General features: G+C 36.6%; 1 protein-coding gene across 1 annotated transcript in view; it reads left to right on the forward strand.

The window, feature by feature from the left end:
• The window catches only part of APIP (APAF1 interacting protein), a 19,955-nt gene extending 16,982 nt beyond the window's left edge, over positions 1-2,973 (forward strand). Inside the window, exons 6-7 of the mRNA XM_007468065.1 lie at positions 1,743-1,910; positions 2,537-2,973. Coding sequence (XP_007468127.1) covers positions 1,743-1,910; positions 2,537-2,636 — 268 coding nt within the window. The 3' untranslated portion in view covers positions 2,637-2,973. The remainder of the gene's footprint in view (positions 1-1,742; positions 1,911-2,536) is intronic.
• Positions 2,974-4,441: the final 1,468 nt, after the last annotated feature.

The following is a 4,441-nucleotide window of genomic DNA, read 5'->3' on the forward strand; positions in this document are numbered from 1 at the left end:
TCTGTCATACAGAGTGAAGTCAGAAAGAGAAAAACAAATACCGCATGCTAACACATATATATGGAATCTAAAAAAAAAAAAAAAAAGGTCAGGAAGAACGTGGAGACGGTGGGTAGAGGAGCGGAGCACGATAGAGAACCTTTGGAATTTTGTGGAAGAACAAATGACATGAATGAAAAGATGTCATTTGTTATGCATCACAACGTATACACTTTATACGTTATTTTGAATGTCTCAGAATTTAAAGAGTACAGAGTTTTTTGACATGCTTTTGCAATTCTATTTGAACGTGGCTGGGAAATCAGTAACAGGGTCATTATCACAGCTCAGGGGCAGTGATACCTCATCAGTATTTGGGGAGAATCCTAAGTATCCCGTCAAAAGAAGGGGCAATAAAAGGTGGATGAGTAAGAAAGAATGGAGTTTTTACATTTTCTATTCTACTTAAAAAATTTTTAAGTCCATCTTAAAAACAATTATAATAACTTTCAAATGCCTAATTCTTATCGGGGGAGGTTACCATGTTAAATATAATTGTACCTTTTGGATGCAACATGCCTATGGTAGAGTGAAAAGAATACTGTTTGATGGTCAAAGGACTACCCTGGCTCTGTTCCTCAGGTCTTATTTTGCTGTGAATTATTTTGCACCTGGAGATATTTCTGACTGTTCAGTATATGGTAGAGGAAGATATAAGTTTATGGTTCTCCTGGCCAATACTAGGAAGGATTTGGGACTAGCAATTTATTCCTTCCACATTTAAGGATATTTTGTAATTACCTCTGTTTTACTTAAGTGAAATAATGGGCAACCTCGTACTGTTCCTGATAATGGTTGGCCAGGTTCTTTATCACATGACAGCTACTCAGTCTGTACCTTCCCTAAAGTAGTAACTACTGATAATATATGTATAGAACTTATTTTGGTTAAGTTTAGCCATCACAGAGGTAGTGAAAAAGCGGATGTAACATTAACAAGGCAAGAGAAATTCATGTTAAAAGGAAAACATGTCTGAGTTTTGATTGGTTGTAAATGACCTCACAAATAGACATAGTTTTACCAGTAACAAGCTATTTGCTTAAATATTACTGCAGAAACAAAAATGAAAAATGCATATTCTGATTTCATCACATGCACTTACTAAAAATAAGGTAAGGAAGTTCTAATGTCACAGATTTGAGAACGTTCTGAAAATATTGTCATACCTTTAATAGTTAGCTCCAAAAGGTTTTTGCTATCCCAGGACCATAAACCACACCTGCATTTATTTATTTGTCTATCCAAGACACTTTTGGGTCCTGCAGAGATAGAATAGAATGATTTTGTATCATTGGGAAATTCCTGCTTTAATAAGTAGTTCAATTGTTAATCCTTCCTATGCTTCTAATTCTGAAATTTATCATTTCTCATCTCCTCTTAAAACTACTGTGATTCTCTGTCCTTCAGGGAAATACTTGTATGATCTTGATAATTTCTTTGTTAGGTTTTGGTATCCTGTACAAATTTCTGCCACTTATACTTAGGATTGGAACAATGCCTGCCAGATTCCCAAGGCGTCTCTTGATACAGTTGTTTATACAAGATACACAGAATAACATGCAACATCTTGTTCCTAATTTGGAGTGGCTTTTCAGATATAAAGAGAACGTCTAACTTGTTATTTGAAACAATTATAAATTTTATATATGAATGCCTTTATTTGTTTTAAAAAGGAAAGCAAATGGCTTGTTTTGTCTTAATAGATATGATGATATGTTAGTAGTACCCATTATTGAGAATACACCTGAGGAGAAAGACCTCGAAGAGCGAATGGCCCGAGCAATGAATGATTACCCGGACTCCTGTGCAGTACTAGTCAGACGGCATGGAGTCTACGTCTGGGGAGAGACGTGGGAGAAGGCTAAAAGCATGTAAGTGTAAACCGAAACCAAAGAACGTCTGGGGCAAGTCAGCACACTCTAAAAGAGAATGAAATATGTTTTATGATTGAAAACGGGGTATGATTTTTTTGTGTGTTACTGGTCAAATTGGTTTAAATTTAAATAGTTTATCATTAATTATTTCTAGATATTTTATTTGTATTATATATTCTTTTGTTAAGAAATATTTTTCAGATGAGCTATTATTTGGCAAGGCACTATGCTCTTTGATACAAAGAAGGAGATACAGATCTTGTTCTCTGAGTTGAGGGCTAGAATAAAGCTAACCCAAGTCGCATTAAGATTTGCTGTATTTATTTCAAAAAAATGGCACATAATAAAAAATTTAAATTTACATAAGTAGTATATTTTAAACTCCCTTTTATTTCCTGAGAAGTGTATAGTATGGTGGCATGATTCAGTATGATTCCGTGTTTTAATAATGTTGGAGACAAACTAAGAGAAACTTTGCCTAGAATTGAGGAAAGAAAAAAAAAATCTGCTAGGAACAGGGTTAACTTGATGCAGAGGAAAAATGTGATTGTTAGGATTGGAGGACTCTCTTTTCACTGAACACTTTTAGTTCTTTTTGCTTTTATTTATTTATTTTTTAACAGGTGTGAGTGTTATGACTATTTATTTGATGTTGCCGTATCAATGAAGAAGGTAGGACTGGATCCTACACAGCTTCCCGTTGGAGAAAATGGAATTGTATAAGCCAAGTGGAAGTTTATTATACATAGAGACAAAGCTCATCTTAATTATTACTTAAATGACTCGGGTGTTTTTTTTTAATGAATTGAAAATTTCCATGAAGCTATTGATTTGTCACTAAATGCTGCAGATCTTCTGACAACTGGATGATATTTGCTTATATTCTTGTATTTTAAATGGCAATACAATGGAATAAAAATTTTATAGTGAATGTTTTTTGTGTTTATTTCTAAACCCCTTAACAGCAAAATATTTTCCTTTAATTTTTTTATATATACTCCCAGAGAATTCCTATTACTCTTTAAAGTTGTTAGGATAATAGGATTCATTGGAAAATGTCCACTTAATTACAGAAAGCATTTTCTTATTTTAATAGTGGTATCATAAATTTACATGGAAAGTCAAGGACATATATATCCCTCAATGTTGATGTCAAAACAATTTTACAGATTTCCCCTATATGCTGTCGTGCTTCCCTATATTGTAACACAGGGCACTCATCTTATATTGGGATCGGTTGTAAAATTCAAATCAAGTGATATTAACTCAAACTCTCCTAGCCAGATAAACTGTGACCAACCCAGAGATGTAATCAGAAAGTGTTTTTTTTTAATGTAGCCAAAAGCAACATCATCTTGATCTTAAGCTTGTATTTGGTTAATGCTTTTATTTAATTGGGAGAGAAAATAATACACCATCTCCTAAATTATAACCTCATACACCCCCTTCTCGGTTTATCGTCTTGAACCATTTGAGTTCATTTACTCCAGTTCTTTCACTCCAGCAAGTCTTTAACCTCATCCAGACTTCCAGTCCCTTGATCTTACCATTTGTCATTGTCCATGACTCCTTTCATATCCTTGCTTCCTTCCTTATGAAGCATAGATGATGGCCCAGCATTTTCACCACTTTATTGGAAACATCCTAACCCCCTTGTATCTTACCCCCCCCCATCATACTCACCTAGCAAAACCCACAGTCCTTGTAAGCCAGTTACTTGGCACCTTTACCAAAGCAGCAAGGCCTGATGGGAAAAAGTACACAACTATGTTGACTGATCTCACTTCAGATGTATGACCACACCTCTCAGGTGGGCACTCCATGCTGTCAAACAAACCTACTACACTTCCCTAGTAAGTTCGTTTTCCCTACCTGGTGACCATTTCTCCTCACAGCTTTATTTATCTGACATCAAATACCCAATCTACCTCCCCCCATCACTTCTCAGATGGGAACCTCCTCATACTTTCAGAGATAAGTAGATTCATTCCCAAGGACTAACAAATCTTCCCATTTCACATTTCCATCAACCTTCCTGCCTTCAGCTTTCTTTGCCTCTTTCCTTCTGCCAAATTCTAAGTTCGTTCTTCTACTTATGCCTTGGATCCAATGTCCGCTGACCTTCTCAAGGGCTTTGCTTTCTGCAAAGATCCCCACATTTATCCCATTTCTTTCTTGCATTGTTAATTTTTTACCCTCTTCCACTGGTATAAAAACATGCTGTAAGGCTTCCCTGGTGGCGCAGTGGTTGAGAGTCCGCCTGCCGATGCAGGGGACACGGGTTCGTGCCCCGGTCCGAGAGGATCCCACATGCCGCGGAGCGGCTGGGCCCGTGAGCCATGGCCGCTGAGCCTGCGCGTCTGGAGCCTGTGCTCCGCAACGGAAGGGGCCACAACAGTGAGAGGCCCACGTACCGCAAAAAAAAAGTAATAATAAAATAAAATTAATAATAATACCTTATAAAAAAAAACATGCTGTAATACCTTTCACGTTAAAATACACACAGAAACCTTGCCTTCAACCACCCT

The sequence above is a fragment of the Lipotes vexillifer genome, unplaced genomic scaffold (genome assembly GCF_000442215.2).
Source record: "Lipotes vexillifer unplaced genomic scaffold, Lipotes_vexillifer_v1.1 scaffold451, whole genome shotgun sequence".
Lineage (NCBI taxonomy): Eukaryota > Metazoa > Chordata > Mammalia > Artiodactyla > Lipotidae > Lipotes > Lipotes vexillifer.